A 16,334-nucleotide genomic window follows, 5' to 3' on the forward strand; every position below is an offset into this window, starting at 1 on the left:
TCAATTAACTCATCATCTGTGATCATACCTGTGACTTCTGGGTGCTTCAGCAGGAGAAGGAGAGCATATCTCAGGGTTGTGCTTGTCGTCTCTGTCCCAGCTCCAAACAAGTCAAATGCAGTGTTCACCAAGTTTTCAATAGTGAATTCAGACTGTTCGTTGTGCTCTTCCTAGGAATGATTTGATGCAATTATCTGACAAATTATTTACCAGCATCTTTGATTACAATGAATTCAAAATTACTCACATTGTTATATAGTTACCAACATAGAAACTGTAAAGTGTACTAGAAAAAAATACTGTATGGTGTAGCAGAGGCTGTAGACCAACTGGCCTAAACTTTATTTCCTACTCCCTTATTCCGTGCTTGCCAAAAATTTCCATTTATCAAGTTTTTTGCAGCTGAATCATATAGCATATTTTTTGCCAAAGAAAATATAAGCAGAAGGTTTCTAGATCCACTTCCTCTATTTCCTCTTCCATACTCAAAACACAAATGTAAAGTCGGAGATAGAGTAGACTCCCATCCTGGGATTTAATCATGAAAATGAAGGTATGTATACTAAATATAGTGAAAAAATAGAAGGCACTTGACTCTCTGCTGCTTTGGGGCTGCTATATTATTCCTAGATTGCTCCTCTGTGACACTCCCTATATTTGAGGTGAATAAAGACATTATCTGTTAAAACCATTATTACCTGTAGACAACCACAATCAAAATTAATAAATATAGGTAAATTAGGGACATATCATTAGATTCTATGAGCCTAATTCAAAAGTCTGCAATTATCTTCTTCTGTCAGAAAGGTACATGGACTCAATATTGCCTGTAGATTCATTATAAAGTTGAAATTTTGTAAAAAACCAACATGAAAAAAGCAATATGACAACAAAACCTATAATAAATTATAGAAAAAGATGATGGGTTTACAAAGACAAGATGGGCCCACACTACTGTAATCTAGATGGGAGGCAACAGACAGCTTGTTCCAGAGTGCAAGTAGTACAGGAATAAATAAAAATATGCGAAATGAAGAGAAATGACAATGATGAAGAATGAAAACATTAATTGCCCACAGAAGATAAGCAGAGAGTAAGGCTTATGCATATGCCAAGGCTCAGAGACTGGAGTTCTCATAATTAGGAAGTTAGGAGGAAAAAAACAATGGATAAGGAATACTTAGTTTGAATTAGGACTGAGGTATTGATATGACACCAAATTGACCACAATAAGGGGACAGTTTTGAATATTGAGTACAAGAGATCATCAGTATACAAAAACATATTACTTTCTAACCAGTCCCTAGGCCAGCATTAAATTAATGATGAATTTAGAATCTCCAAGTGACCTGTGTAATGTTGAATATTGTGTAATCAGCACCACTGAAATAGACTAAATCCTCTCACATGTGTACTTACTAGACAAAGACAGTCCTCTTTCTTGGTAACATCAGCTTCATTCAGTTTTCTAAGCTTGTCATGTTAAAAAGTACTTTTTTTTTTTGAGACAGAGTCTAACTAACATTTTTGGACTGTATCTGTTTGGGGATCTCTGAGCTTCTTGTATCAAGATACCAAAATCTCTTGCAAGACTTGCGAAATTTTCAGCTTTTATTTTGGTAGTAAGTTTCCTTTGCCTTTGAATCTCTTTGCCTCAGTAACAGGCAAAATTTAGATATTTGGTGGCTTCATGTTGTCCTAAATTACATAGGCTTTTTAATTTTTTTTTCTTTTTTTCGGTCTGACTAGGTTATTTCAAAAGATCCATCTTCAAGTTCTAAAAGCTTTTTTCTGCTTCATCTACTTTATTGTTGAAGCTTTTAAATTTTTTATTTCATTCTTTAAATTCTTCAGTTCTAGGTTTCTGTATAGTTCCCTTTTTTTCTTTTTTAAATTTTTTTGAGGTGAGATCTCACTATGCTGCCCAGACTGGCCTTGAACTCCTAGGCTCAAGCAAAACTCCTACCTCAGCCTCCTGAGTAGCTGAGATCACAGGCATCCATCTCTGCACCTGGTTAACTTGTTATTGGAATCTGTTGCTGATAAAATATTGCATTTCTTTGAAAATGTCATCCTTCATTGCTTTTTCATGTTGTGTCATCACATTCATACTCATACATATTGTGTAACAGTCACTTCTTCCAATTTTTTGGATTGACTTTTATAAGGAAAGACTTATTCCTAAAGATGTAGCTATGGTGTTGGTTTTGTAGGGCACTTTATCTTTTATTCTGAGTATGTGAAATAGTGTAGTTTCTGTATGATTTTTTTCAACTGTAAACAGCATCAGCAGTGTTTGTGATTTTCTCAGTGCCTAGGCTATTCTTGGGCCCTAAACATTATATGCAAGTACCAGTGTCAGTGAATCCAAGTGGACTGTTTCTTGGGACTCTAGGCAGCTCGTTTGGGGGGCAGCAGTGGCAGCCATGAGTGGATAGGCAGTTTTTTTTTCAAGCTCTGACAGTATGTATGACATGGGCTATGGTCCTAGCCATGGCGAGACAATCCTTGGGCCTCCAAACAGCATGTACTTGTGTAAGCAGAGGCAGTGATGAGTTTGGCAGGCCAGTTCCCAGGCCCCTAGGTGGCATATGTGGATGAGTGCCAGTTGTAATGATAGTGTCAGGCAGAAAAGGACCATCCTCAGGCCCCCAGGAGGAGTGCACAGATGTTAGTCATTGTGGTTGGGGAAGGGTGAACGCCAGGTCTTTGGGCAGCTTGCTCAGGCACTACAGGGCAGGAGGTTCCAGGATGAGCAGAACTGTCTGCTGGCCAGTGGTGGTGCACATGAGTGTAGGCTATGGTGGCCAAAACTAAGTAATTTCAAGACCCCCAGAAAGATTGTTCAGGTGACAGCCAAAGTGGCAGCAGTGAGTGAGAAGAACCCATCCTTAAGGCAAATGCAAGTACACTAAGGCTTTACTGCTGGTGTGTCAGGGTTGCAGCCCGTGGCAGAAATGCAGATAGGTGGTTCACAGTTTTGTGGAGTGTGTGTTTCACCCCCTAGCAGCAATGACTGTGGTGGAAATGGCAGCAACAGCAACGAGAGCCACCCTCAGGGCATATACAAGTGCTCATCAACCCAGCTACTGGGTGTTGGGGTCATTGACACTGATGCATTCTTCCATCCCCACTGGAGGCTGCAGGTGGAGAGACCCTATCCTCAGAGCACATGTTCCTGCTAGTGGCGGGGTTGCTATCAGTGGCATTAACCAAAGGCAGGCAGGTTTTAGACCCCAAGAAAAATGCACTTTCACTTCTATTGTCCTGGAGGCAGCCTCCCCTTGTGCTGCACTACTTGTTTTCTGGTGTGCAGGACACTGTGTGTGGTAAAGTGTTTGAGACCTTGCTGCTCCAAAGGATCTAACCAGTGTCACAGCACTGCAGCCCTCTGGGTAGATGCAGGGAGAAGTTAATGGGGATTCAGAAATGTGAAGATGCAAATGCTATTAGGACCCAAGACAGGATGCAATCTGGTGGGAGATGGGCTTTCAAAATGACACCATGTTCTAGCTGCTTAAGATGTGAGAGGTGTGTGGCCCAGAGTTTCCTCCCTGTATCAATGTCATCATACAGTCTCCAGGCAGTACACTATGCTAGTCTTAGGGCCTGTGAGGGTCAAGCGGCTCTCCCATGCCAAGGTATGCAGTAGTCTGTGATGGAAATGTGGACCACTAGGGATCTTTCACTTATCTTTTTTCCCACACTAATGAGACTCTCTGGACTTCCAGCTGACCCCAGCCTAGCTGTCTGCCTCACTTTCCACTCCTTCCATGCCTTGGTGTTTCCTGTTTTTTATGTTTAACTCCAGTGTTCTCAAATTCTCTATTTGAAGTGTGATATTCTACTTGTTATTTTCTTCTTTGTGAAGAATGCAAGTGCCAGATGCTTTCAATCAGCCATCTTGAAGCTCCTTCTCTCTTCCCTTAAGCATTTCTTGTAGGACTGGTATACTGGTGATAAATTCCTTCAGTTTTTGTTTTTCTGGAAAATAATTTATTGCTCCTTCATTTAGAAAGGATAATTGAGCTCAATATATTATTCTTCAGTAGCAAGGGTTTTTTTTTTTTCTGTCAGCACATTGTATGCATTATTCCATTCTCTACTGGCATGTAAGGTTTCTTCTGTTAAATCTGCTACTAGTCTGATGAGGATTGCCTTATGTGTGACATGATACTTTTACTGTTTTTAGAATTTTCTGCCTGATATTTGACAGTTTGATTATAATGTGCTTCAGAAAGAACTTTTTGGTTAAATTTACCTGAAATCTTCCTGTATCAAGTTGCATATATCACTTTTAAGACATGAGGAATTTTTAGTAATTTTTTAATTAAGTATGTTTTCTATGCCCTTTTGCACCTCTTCTCCTTCTGCAATTTCCAAAATTTGAATATGTGTTTCCTTGAAAATGTTCGGTATGTCATATAGATTTTCTTTATTTTTTCCATTTTTTTTGTCTTACTGAGTTATTTCCTTTTTAATTTTATTTCTATATTTCAGAAAACCTACTTGAATGTACTTTGAAACAAGAGTACAACAAAATAGAATTTACTTCAAGTGTTGAATATACAGACTATTACAATTCAAACCTGAACACTGGTACTTTCACTCAAAAACTTCAAACTAAAACAGAAAGAAAAAGGAAGAAAGAAAACTCCAGGTAGTAGGGCTACCTGACAAAAATTTACGCTAAGCCTGAACTTCAAATTGACAGTAGAACTAAAAGTGATATGTCTGCATGAATGCCAGGGATAAGTGAGTGATACAGGCATGTTACAGCAAAAGGCCAGAGCCAACTGTTAATTTGTCCAAAATTAATAAACTGACAGACCTAAACTACCATATAAAATGTTACATGTAAAGCCTGTAACAATACTGTGCTAGGTACAAGATTTTTAAAATTTTTCTTTTAAGAAAAAAGCTTACATAGATAAGCCATTAGCTTATTTCAAGAAAGAAAACCAAAAATTAGTCTAAGGCCTTTGTTTTAAATCAGCTTAAGCTATATGATACATAGCAGTACATCATAAAACTTATCCACACAAACAAGTAGGCCTTATACCTGGGATGCAAGATTGGTTTCACATAGGCAAATCAATCAATGTGATTCATCACACAAACACAACTAAAGGTAAAAACCATCTGACTATCTCAATAGATATGCAAAAGATGTTCAATAAAATTTAACATCCATTTATGTTAAAACCTCTCAATAAATTAGGTATTGAAGGAACATACCTGTATTATACTTTTTCTCACACTGATATAGAGAATTATCCGAGACTGGGTAATTTATAAAGAAAAGAGGTTTAATTGACTCACAGTTCCACATGGCTAGGGAAGCCTCAGGAATCTTACAATCATGGCAGAAGATGAAGGAGGAACCGGGCATGTCTTACATGGCTGCAGGAGACAGTGAGTCAGTGGGGAACTGCTACACACTTTTAAATGAACAGATCTCATGGCATCTCATTATCATGAGAAAAGCAAAGGGGAAATATGCTCCCATCAGTCAGTCATCTCCTACCAGGCCCCTCCTATAACGTGTGGGAATTACAATTTGAAATGAGATTTGGGTGGAGACACAGAGACAAGCCATATCAATACCACAAAATACTAAGAGCTATATATGACAAACCCAGAGCTAACATCATACTGAACAGACAAAAGTTGGAAGCATTCGCCTTGAAAACTGGCACAAGACAAGGATACTCTTTCTCACCACTCCCACTCAACACAGCACTGGAAGTCCTGGTCAGACAATCAGGCAAGAGAAGGATATAAAGGCATCCAAATAGAAATGGAGGAAGTTAAACTATCCCTGTTTGCAGATGACATAACCCTATATCTAAAAAACCCCATAATCTCACCCCAAACGTTCCTTAAGCTGATAAACAACTCACAGCACAGTCTCTGGATACAAAATCAATTGCAAAATTCACTAACATCCCAATATACCAAAAACAGCAAAGCTAAGAGCCAAATCAGAAACAAATTGCCATTCACAATTGCCACCAAAAAAGAATAAAATACCTAGGAATACAACTAACAAGGAAGTAAAAGATCTCTACAAGAAGAACTACAAAACACAGCTTAAAGAAATCAAAGATGACACAAATGGAAAAGCATATCATGTTCATGGATAGGAAGAATAAATGTTGTTAAAATGACCATACTGCTCAAAGCAACTTATAAATTCAATGCTATTCTTCTTAAACTACCATTGACACTATTCACAGAACTAGAACAATTGATTTGAAAATTCATATGGAATTAATAATTAGTCCAAATAGCCAAAGCAATTCTAAGCAAAAAGAACAAAGCTGGAGACATCATTCTACTAGACTTCAAACTATACTACAAGTCTACTGTAACAAAAACAGCATAAACTGGTACAAAACCATAGTCATAGACAAATGCAACAGAATAGGAAACTCAAAAATAAGACTGAACAGATACAGCCATCTGATTTTTGACAAACCTGGCAAAAACAAGCAATGGGGAAAGAATTATCTATTTCGTAAGTGGTGCTGGGAGAACTGGCTAGCCATATACAGAAAATTGAAATTGGAACCCTTCCTTACACCTTATACAAAAATTAACTCAAGATGGGCTAAAGACTCAAATGTAAAACCCAAAACTCTAAAAATCATGGAAGACAACCCAGACAATACCATTCTGGACTTAGGCACAGGCATATTTCATGGCAAAGACACCAAAAGCAATTGTAACAAAAGCAAAACTTGACAAATGGAATCTAAATAAACTAAAGAGCTTCTGCACAGCAAAAGAAACTAGGAACAGAGTGAACAACCTATAGAATGGGACAAAAAATATTGCAAACTATGTATCTGACAAAGATCTAGTGTCCATTATCTATCAGGAACTAAAACAAATTTACAAGAAGAAAATTTTTGAATTAAACCCCATTAAAAAGTGGACAATTAAACCCTATTAAAAAGTGGACACTTTTCAAAAGAAGACATACATATGGCCAACAATCACATGAAAAAAGCCCAACATCACTGATTATTTTAAAAAATGCAAATTAAAACCACAATGAGATACCACCTTACACCATTCAGAATGGTTATTACTAAAATGCCATAAAATAACAGATGCTAGCAAGGTTATGGAGAACTTATACACTGATGGTGGGTGTGTAAATTAGTTCAACTATTGTGAAAAACAGAGTAGCAACTTCTCAAAAACTTAAAGGCAGAAATGTCATTTGATCCAGGAATCCCATTACTGGGTATATACCCAAAGGAATAGAAATCATTCTGTTATATAGACACATGCACACGTATGTTCATCACAGCACTATTCACTGTAGCAAAGATATCAAATCCACCTATATGCCTATTGGTGTTAGAGTAAAAAAAGAAAATCTGGTACACATACATCATGGAATACTATAAAGCCATAAACAACAATGGGATCATGTCTTCTGCAGCAACATGGAGGAAGCTGGAGGTCATCATCCTTAGCAAATTAATGCAGGGAACAGAAAACCAAATACTGCATGTTCTCACTTATAAGTGTGAGCCAAAAGATGAGAATATATGAACACCTAGAGGGGAACGACACACACTGGGGCCTATAGGAGGGTGGAGGATGGGAGAAGGGAGAGGATAGAGAAAAATAACTAGTGAGTTCTAGGCTTAATACTCAGATGATGAAACAATCTCTACAACAAACCCCCATGACACAAGTTTAGTTGTATAACAAACCTGCACATGTACTCCTGAACTTAAAATAAAAGCTAAAGAAACAAAAGAAAGGAAAGTAGTGGAAAGAATATGAGACTAAAATTAGGCTGGGATTATACTGTTGGAATGTTAAAGATCAGGGTGAAAAGGTGGTATTCTCTAACTGTAATGTGTAAATTAGCACTGAGAAAACTAAAGCTGATGAAAACAAAATATGTGCTGCAATACAGCTGGAGTCCTACAGTCCTATATTCAAAAGAAAATTTTGCAACATATGATTGTTGGCCTATGTTCAGAATGGTACTGCCTAGGTTGTCTTCCAGTATTTTTATAGTTTTGGGTTTTACATTTAAGTCTTTTACCCATCTTGAGTTGGTTTTTGTATAAGGTGTAAAATTTTCTGTATATGGCTAGCCAGTTTTCCCAGCACCATTTATGAAATAGAGAATCCATTCCCCATTGCTTGTTTTTCATAAAATAAATGGATATGGAATAAAGAGAAAATCGTCTCTTATTTATTGGTCAAAGTGTATCTGGAAATTATCAAAAGAGAATAAATAAGTAACCCCAAAGTTAAATAAAACAAAACAAAGCAAAACAGTGCCATAAGTCCTAAGCAGTACAATTAGGCAAGAGAAATTAATAAGAGGCATTCAAATTTTAAAAGGTAAGTTAAATTGCTCCTGATTAAATATAACATAATCTTATCTAGAGAAAATCCTAATAAACCAACAGTGTATTAGTCTGTTTTCATATTGCTATGAAGAACTACGTAAGTCTAGGTAATTTATGAAAAAAAAAGAGGTTTAATTGACTCACAGTTCCATAAGCTGATAGGAAGCATGACTGGGAGGCCTCAGGAAACTGAAAATCAAAGCAAAAGGTGAAAGGAAAGCAAGAATTTTCTTCACATGGTGAAAGGAGAAACAGAGAGCAAAAAGGGAAATATAAAACACTTTTAAAACATTAGATCTCATGAGTACTCACTCATTATCATGAGAACAGCATGGAAGAATTCCACCTCCATTTTCCAGTCAACTCCTACTAGGCCTGTTCTCTAAGTTGACATGAGATTTGGATAGAGACACAAGATGAAACCATGTTATACAGTAAATCCATCTTTTACAAAGATGGCAAGAACGTACACTGGGAAAAAGATAGTCTTTCTAAGAAATAGTGCTGGGGAAACTGGATATCCATATGCAGGGAAAAAAAACTACCCCTATACCTTGCCATGTGCAAAAACAAAATCAAAATTGACTAAAGACTTCAATCTAAGACCTCAAACTATAGAACTGCTGCAAGAAAACGTTGAGAAATCTCTCCAGCATATTAACTGGGCAAAGAATTCCTGAGTAATACCCCACAAGAACATGCAACCAAAGCAAAAATGGACAAATGGAATTTTATCAAGTTAAAAAATTTCAACACAGCAAAGAATACAGTCAATGAAGTGAAGAGATAACCCACAGATAGGGAGAAAATAATTGCAAACTACCCCTCTAACAGGGAATTAACAACCAGAATATATAAGGAGCTCAAACAACTCTCTAGGAAAAAATCTAATAATTTAATTTTAAGTGAGCAAAAGATTTGTATAGACATTTCTCAAAATACGACATACAAATGGCAAACAGACATATGAAAATGTGCTCAACATTATTGATCATCTGAGAAATGCAAATCAAACTACAATAAGATACCATCTCACCCCAGTTAAAGTAGCTTATATCCAAGAGACAAGCAACAACAAATGCTGGTAAGTATAGGAAGGAAAAGGAACCCTCATACACTGTTTGTGGAAATTTAAATTCATAAAATTACTATGGAGCAACATTTGGAGGCTCCTCATAAAACTAAAAATAGAGCCACCAAGTAATCCAGCAATTCCATTGCTAGGTATATACCCAAAAGAAAGAAAATCAGTATATCAAAGTGATATCTGCACTCCATGTTTGTTCCAGCACTGTTTATAATAGCTAAGATATGGGAACAACCTAAGTGTTCATCAACAGATAAATGGATAAAAAAATGTGATACATATACACAGTGGAGTACCATTCATTTATTTTTAAAAAATGAGATGTAGTCATTTACAACAACACAGATAGAATTGGAGATCATTATGTTAAGTGAAATAAGCCAGGAACAGAAAGACAAACATCACATGTTCTCACTTATTTGTGGGATCTAAAAATTAAAACAATTGAGTCCATGGAGATACAGAGTAGAAGGAAGGTTACCAGAGGCTGGGAAGGGTAGTGAGTGGGTAAAGGGGAGTGGAAATTGCTAATGGGTAAAAAAAATAGTTAGAATTAATGAATAGGGCCTAGTATTTAATAGCACAATAGGGTGACTATAGTCAATAATCATTCAATTATACATTTTTAAATAACTAAAAGAGTATAATTGGATGGTTTGTAACACAAAGGATGAATGCTAGAAGGGATGGGTAAACCATCTTTCCATGATGTGATTATTACACATTGCACTTCTATATCAAAAGATCTCGTGTACCTATCAAATATATACAACTTCTGTGTACCCAGAAACATTTAAAATAAGAAATTTTAAAACACACACAAAAAACTATAAAGCTGTAGTATCTAAAATAACATTATATTGGCCTTAACTCAGACACATGGGCCCATGAAAGAGAAAAGAGAACACAGAAATGATTCCATGCCTTTACAGCAAACTTATTATTGACAAGGCACCAAGAACATTCACTGATGAAAGAACAGTCCCTTCCTTAAATAGCACCAGGAAAACAGGATATTTATATGCAGAAAATTTTTTAAAGGCAAATAGCTCTCATTATTTACAAAAATAAACTCAAATTAAATTATTAATACATAAAACTACTAGAAGAAAAACAGGAGAAATTATTCAGAGTATTGGTCTGGGCAATGGATAAAACTTCAAAAGCACAGAGAACCAAAGAAAAAATAGAAAAATAAGATTATATCAAACTGAAAAGCTTCTGCATGGCAAAGAAAGCATTTAATAAAGTGTAAAGGCAACCTGAAGAATGAGGGAAAATATTTGCAATTTTTAAAATCTGACGAGGGTTAATATCCAAAATATACTAATAACTCAAACAACTCAACAGAAAAAAAAATACTATAATTAAAATATGGGTAAATAAACTAAACAGATATCTTTCAAAAGAGACATACAAGTGGCCAATAGGTATATGAAAAATGCTCATGATTATGTCAGCATGAAAATTCAAATCAAAGCCACAATGAGATATCAGCTTACTCCAGTTAAAATTGCTATCATCAAAAACACAAAAGACAGCAAATGCTAGTGACGATGCAGAGAAAGAGAACTCATAAACTGTTATTGGTAATGTAAATTAGTACTGACATGATGGGAAACAGTATGATCAATTCTCAAAGAACTAAAAATGGAACTACCATGTAATCCAGCAATCCCATTCTTGGGTGTATAACCAAATGAAAAGATATTGTTATATCAAAGAGATAGCTATACTTCCATATTTACTTAAAGCACTATTCATCATAGCCAAGATATGGAATCAACCTAAGTGTCCATCAACAGATGAATGGGTAAAGAAAACGCAGTATAAAAACATACACAATGGAATACTAGTTACCAATTTTTTAAAAAAAAAGCAGAAAATTCTGCCATTCACAGCCATATGGTTGAGATTAAAGGACATTATGTTAAGAGAAATAAGCCTGGCACAGAAAGATAAATAACACATGTTCTTATTCATATGTGGAAGCTAAAAAAGTTAATCTTGTAGAAATAGAGAGCAGAATAGTAGGTAGAGAAGTAGAGGGGATAGCCAGAAGTTGGTTAACACATACAAAAGTTCAGCTATATAAAAGGAGTAAGTTATAGTGTTCTATAGCAGTTTAGGGTGACTATAATTAACAATATATTATTGTATATTTTCAAATAGCTAGAAGAGCAGATTTTTAATGTTTCCAGTGCAAGGAAATGAAAAATATTTGAGGTTATAGATATATTCATCATCCTGCTTGAGCATTACACAAAGTATACATGTACTGAAATATTAAGTACACCCCATAAATATGTACAATTATTGTGTCCACTAAAATAATAAATTATAAATTTTTAATAATATATCAATAATAATATAAATTTATATATGATCTATAATATACATTTATGATAATGTATTTAAAATATATACTATATTTTACTATTATACATTTGTAATATTTATAAATTATAAATAAATTATAATTAAGTGAATCAAATAAAGGCTAATAAAACACAAGAAAATAACAAGTGTTAGTGAGAATATGGAGACAGTCCTACTGACGGGAATGTCATGTAAAATGGTGCAGCTGTTAAGAAAAACATTAAGGCAGTTCGAGAACTAAAAACAGAATTACCACATATCCCAGAAATGCCACTGCTGGGTATACACTCAAAAGAATTGAAAGCAGCACATCAAAAAGATGTTTGTTTACCCATATTCATAATAGCATTACTCACAAAGCCAAAAGATGAAAGTAATCCAAGGGCCCATCAACAGGTAAATGGGTAAGCAAATTTGGCTTATACGTACAACAGAATATTATTCACCCTAAGAAAGGAAGGAAAATCTGACACATGCAAAAACATGAATGAACCCGGAGAACATAACATTAGACTAAGTGAAATAAGCCAGTCACAAAAGAGCAAATATGTTATGATTCCACTTTTATGAGGTAACAAGCATATTCAATTTTATGGAGACACAAAGTAGAATGTTTGTTGTCATGGGATGGTGGGAGGGAGAAATGTGGAGTTATCATTTGAGGTGGGGTAGGTTCTACAACATTTTTTATTGCATCATCTACGTCTCTAGGCACTTCTTTTTGGGCAATCCATTCCATTTGATAAATTTCAGAGCAAGTGACAAGGGAATGGGAATTTTAACTGCAGCTGGTCTACACAGTCTCTGGCAGATAAGACCGACAAAGACATCAAAGAATGTGGTGGGCCACCTTTACAAGGTTCATCTCCTGTTCTTGTGTTACTATGGACAGGCTTCATGAAATTATTAGTATGAATTAGTTTGCATAGTTGAGAAAATTATACTATTTTGGTTTTGTTTATTGATTGCTTTATTGGTAAGACAGAGTTTTGTCATGTTGCCCAGGTTAGTCACAAACTTCTGGGCTCATGCCATCTGTCTGCCTCAACCTCACAAAGTGCTGAGATTACAGACATGATCTACAATGCCTGGCCAAGAGTTATAATTAAATGGGTATCAAGTTTCCATTTTGCAAGATTAAAAGAATTATAGATGTATGACAGTGATGTTTACACAACAATATAAATGTAATTAATGCCAATATACTATAGGCTTAAAATGATTAATACAGAAACTTTTGTGTTACATGTTTTTGTCACAATTTATTTTACAAAATTTTAAAAATTAAACACAAGTAATACGTGAGATTTATCCCAGAAATGCAAGGGTGGTTCAACAAGAAAGTCAATCAGTGTATACTATATCATATTGGAATAAAAGGGAAAAATATGTTCATCTCATTAGATGCATAAAAAAGTTGACAGCTTTCAACACCCATTATAACAAAAACACTCAGAAAACTATAAATGAAATAAAACTCCCTTACCATAATGAAGCATATTTATGAAAACTTAAAAGCAAGTGCATAATAAATTGTGAAAGGTTAAAAGCTTACAACTTAAAATCGGAAAGGAAAGAACAAAAACAAGGATGTCCACTTTTCCTACTATTAAACATAGTATTGGAAATTCTAGCCAGAGCAATTAGGCAACAAAATAAAATAAAATCCATCCAAATAGGAAAGAAAAAATTCAAATCATGTGTATTTGAAGATAACATAATTCCACTTGTAGAAAATCTCATACAATACACACAAAAAAACAAGTAGAGCTAATAAATTATTTCAGCCAAATCAGGGTACAAGATCAATGCAAAAATTAGGAGTGTCTCCATACATCAACAATAAAAAAAATTTTACTCAAGAGATGTGGAGAAAGCCTTAGACAAAATTCAACAGCCCTTTATGCTAAAAACCCTCAATAAAGTATTGGAACATATCACAAAATAATAAAAGCTATTTATGACAAACCCACAGCCAATATCACACTGAATGGGCAAAAATTGGAAGCATTCCCTTTAAAATCTGGCACTAGGTAAAGATGCACTCTCTCACCACTCCTATTCAATATAGTATTAGAAGTTCTAGCCAGAGCAATCAGGTAAGAAAAAGAAATAAAGGATATTTGATTAGGAAAGGAAGAACACAAATTGTCTCTATTTGCAGACAACATGATTGTACATTTAGAAGACCCCCTTGTCTCAGCCCAAAATCTCCTGAAACTGATAAGCAACTTCAGCAGTCTTAGGATACACAATCAATCTGAAGAAATCACAAGCATTCCTATACACCAATAACAGACAAACAGAGAGCCAAATCAAGAGCTAACTCCCATTGACAACTGCTACAAAGAGAATAAAATACCTAGGAATACAACTAACAAAAGATGTAAAGGACCTCTTCAAGGAGAACTACAAACTACTGCTCAAGGAAACAGGAGAGGACACAAACAGATGGAAAAACATTCCATGCTCATGGTTAGAAAGAATAAGTATTATGAAAATGGCCATACTGCCTAAAGTAATTTATAGATTCAACACTATCCCCATCAAGCTACCTATGACCTTCATCACAGAACTGGAAAAAATCACCTTAAACTTCATATGGAACCAAAAGAGAGCCCACATAACCAAGCCAATCCTAAGCAAAAAGAACAAAGCTGGAGGCATCACGGTACCTGACTTCAAACTATACTACAAGGCTACAGTAATCAAAACAGCATGGTACTGGTACCAAAACAGAGATATAGACCAATGGAACAGAACAGAGGCCTTGGAGGCAATGCCACACATCTTCAACTATCTAATCTTTAACAAACCTGACAAAAACAAGCAATGGGGAAAGGATTCCCTGTTTAATAAATGGTGTTGGGAAAACTGGCTAGCCATCTGCAGAGAGCTGAAACTGGACCCCTCCTTACACTCTACACTAAAATTAACTCCAGATGGATTAAAGATTTAAACATAGGACAGAGGCAGCAAACCACATTGCCATGTATGTACCTATGCAGCAATCCTGCATGATCTGTACATGTAGGAACCTAAAGTATAATTTTAAAAAGAGAGAGAGAGAGAGAGAGATATGTAGCAATGGTTCTAGGAGAAAACACACACACACGCAAACACATTGAGAAGTCATGAATCTTTATTTTACCATTTTTCTGAAATGACTGTGAGTGTTTACATCTAAATAATAGCTATCACCACTTTCTGATCAATTTTGAAAACTAATTCTTTCAATAAGTGTTTTTCACAAAAAATCCTGGATTTAGTTCTAAAATCAGAATAATCAATGCAAACTTTGAATCCAAAAAAAAAAAGATTTAAACATAAAACTTAACGCCATAAAAATCCTAAAAGAAAACTAGGCAAAACCATTCAGGACATAGGCATCAGCAAGTACTTCATGACTAAAACACCAAAAGCAATGGCAACAAAAGCCAAAATAGAAAAATTGGATCCAATAAAACTTAACAGTTTCTTCACAAGGAAAGAAACAATCATCAGAGTGAACTGGCAACCAACAGAATGGGAAGAAATTTTTGCAATATACCCATCTGACAAAGGGCTGCTATCCAGAATTTACAAAGAACTAAAACAGATTTACAAGAAAAAAAAATTCAAAAGTTGGTGAAGGATATGAGCAGACACTTTTCAAAAGAAGATATATATGAGGCCAACAAACATATGAAAAAACGCTCATCATCACTGGCCATCACAGAAATGCAAATCAAAAATGGTATCACGTTGAGATACCATCTCACGCCAGTTAGATCATTAAAAAATCTGAAGACAGGCCGGGCGCGGTGGCTTACGCCTGTAATCCCAGCACTTTGGGAGGCCTAGGCGGGTGGGTCACGAGGTCAGGAGATCGAGACCATCCTGGCCAACATGGTGAAACCCCGTCTCTACTAAAAAGTACAAAAAATTAGCCAGGCATGGTGGCGCGTGCCTGTCGTTCCAGCTACTCGGGAGGCTGAGGCAGGTGAATTGCTTGAAACAGGAAAACAGAAATTGCAGTGAGCCGGGATCGCGCCACTGCACTCCAGCCTGGCGATAGAGCCAGACTCTGTCTCAAAAAAAAAAAAAAAAAAACCTGAAGATAACAGATGCTAGAGAGGATGTGGAGAAATAGGAACACTTTGACACTGTTGGTGGGAGTGTAAATTAGTTCAACCATTGTGAAAGACAGTGTGGTGATTCCTCAAGGATCTAGAAATAGAAATTTCATTTGACCCAGCAATCCCATTACTGGGTATATACCCAAAGGATTGTAAATCCTTCTGTTATAAAGACACATGCACATGTAAGTTCATTGCACACTGCTTACAATAGCAAAGATCTGGAACCAACCCAAATGCCCATCAATGATAGACTGGACAAAGAAAATGTGGCACATACACACCATGGAATACTATGCAGCCATTAAAGAGGATGAGTTCATGTCCTTTGTAGGGCCATGCATGAAGCTGGAAACCATCATT

At 35.8% G+C, this 16,334-nt stretch overlaps 1 protein-coding gene across 1 annotated transcript in view; it reads right to left on the bottom strand.

Annotated features, from left to right (window-relative positions):
- LOC116528426 (cytochrome P450 2C19) overlaps nucleotides 1-16,334 on the bottom strand; it is an 87,776-nt gene that overhangs the window by 29,965 nt on the left and 41,477 nt on the right. Inside the window, exon 6 of the mRNA XM_032245654.1 lies at nucleotides 29-170. Coding sequence (XP_032101545.1) covers nucleotides 29-170 — 142 coding nt within the window. The remainder of the gene's footprint in view (nucleotides 1-28; nucleotides 171-16,334) is intronic.

This window comes from Sapajus apella, unplaced genomic scaffold (genome assembly GCF_009761245.1).
Source record: "Sapajus apella isolate SASKATOON/1434 unplaced genomic scaffold, GSC_monkey_1.0 scaffold58, whole genome shotgun sequence".
NCBI lineage: Eukaryota > Metazoa > Chordata > Mammalia > Primates > Cebidae > Sapajus > Sapajus apella.